At 40.7% G+C, this 607-nt stretch overlaps 1 protein-coding gene across 1 annotated transcript in view; it reads right to left on the bottom strand.

Annotated features, from left to right (window-relative positions):
* Window positions 1-286: 286 nt before the first annotated feature.
* TAC1 (tachykinin, precursor 1) overlaps window positions 287-607 on the bottom strand; it is a gene marked incomplete at its 5' end in the record, with an annotated part of 5,145 nt that continues 4,824 nt past the window's right edge. The window contains one exon of the mRNA XM_010023637.1: window positions 287-336. Coding sequence (XP_010021939.1) covers window positions 287-336 — 50 coding nt within the window. The remainder of the gene's footprint in view (window positions 337-607) is intronic.

Consider the following 607-nt stretch of genomic DNA (forward strand, 5'->3'; position numbering starts at 1 on the left):
GACATCACCAGGGTTGCCAGTCCTTTTGGAACCACAACTCACCTACACAACATGTATCACTGCCACAATATGAAAAATAATCATTTTATTGAATGTACAACTAAAAAAAAAAAAAAAAAAAAAAAAAAAAAAAAAAAACACCCACAAAAAAAAACCAACACCAGAACAAAACCCAACCCATCAGTTATTATTAAATAAATAATTATTCCGTACAGTGGTTAGTTTAAATTACACTGCATTGGTGATTAGAACAAATGATGTTTAATAAATAATGCACAGGGATGTCTCATTTACGCCTCCGTTCGTAATTCTGTGCTATGCTCCTTTCAGAGGATCCTGCAAAAAAACGAAGCAGAATGAAGTACATGGTACAGCCTTGTGAAAACCCCAGCAAGCACAAGGAGACATCAGAGCCCTTCAACCTGCTGGGTCACCACTGAACCCCATCAGCCTGTTTGGAACCAAGTTGAGGGCTCCCTGCCCAACTCTGAGCTGCTTTGATTTAGGTTTACCCCCCAGACTACACTATTCTCCAGGAGGCTGAAGGTCTGAGCAGTGCTTTCTGCCTCTCGTCTATTGAGTTGCTTGAACCACCATTAGCTCCGAG

Source organism: Nestor notabilis, unplaced genomic scaffold (assembly GCF_000696875.1).
Source record: "Nestor notabilis isolate BGI_N333 unplaced genomic scaffold, ASM69687v1 scaffold16191, whole genome shotgun sequence".
Taxonomy (NCBI): Eukaryota; Metazoa; Chordata; class Aves; order Psittaciformes; family Psittacidae; genus Nestor; species Nestor notabilis.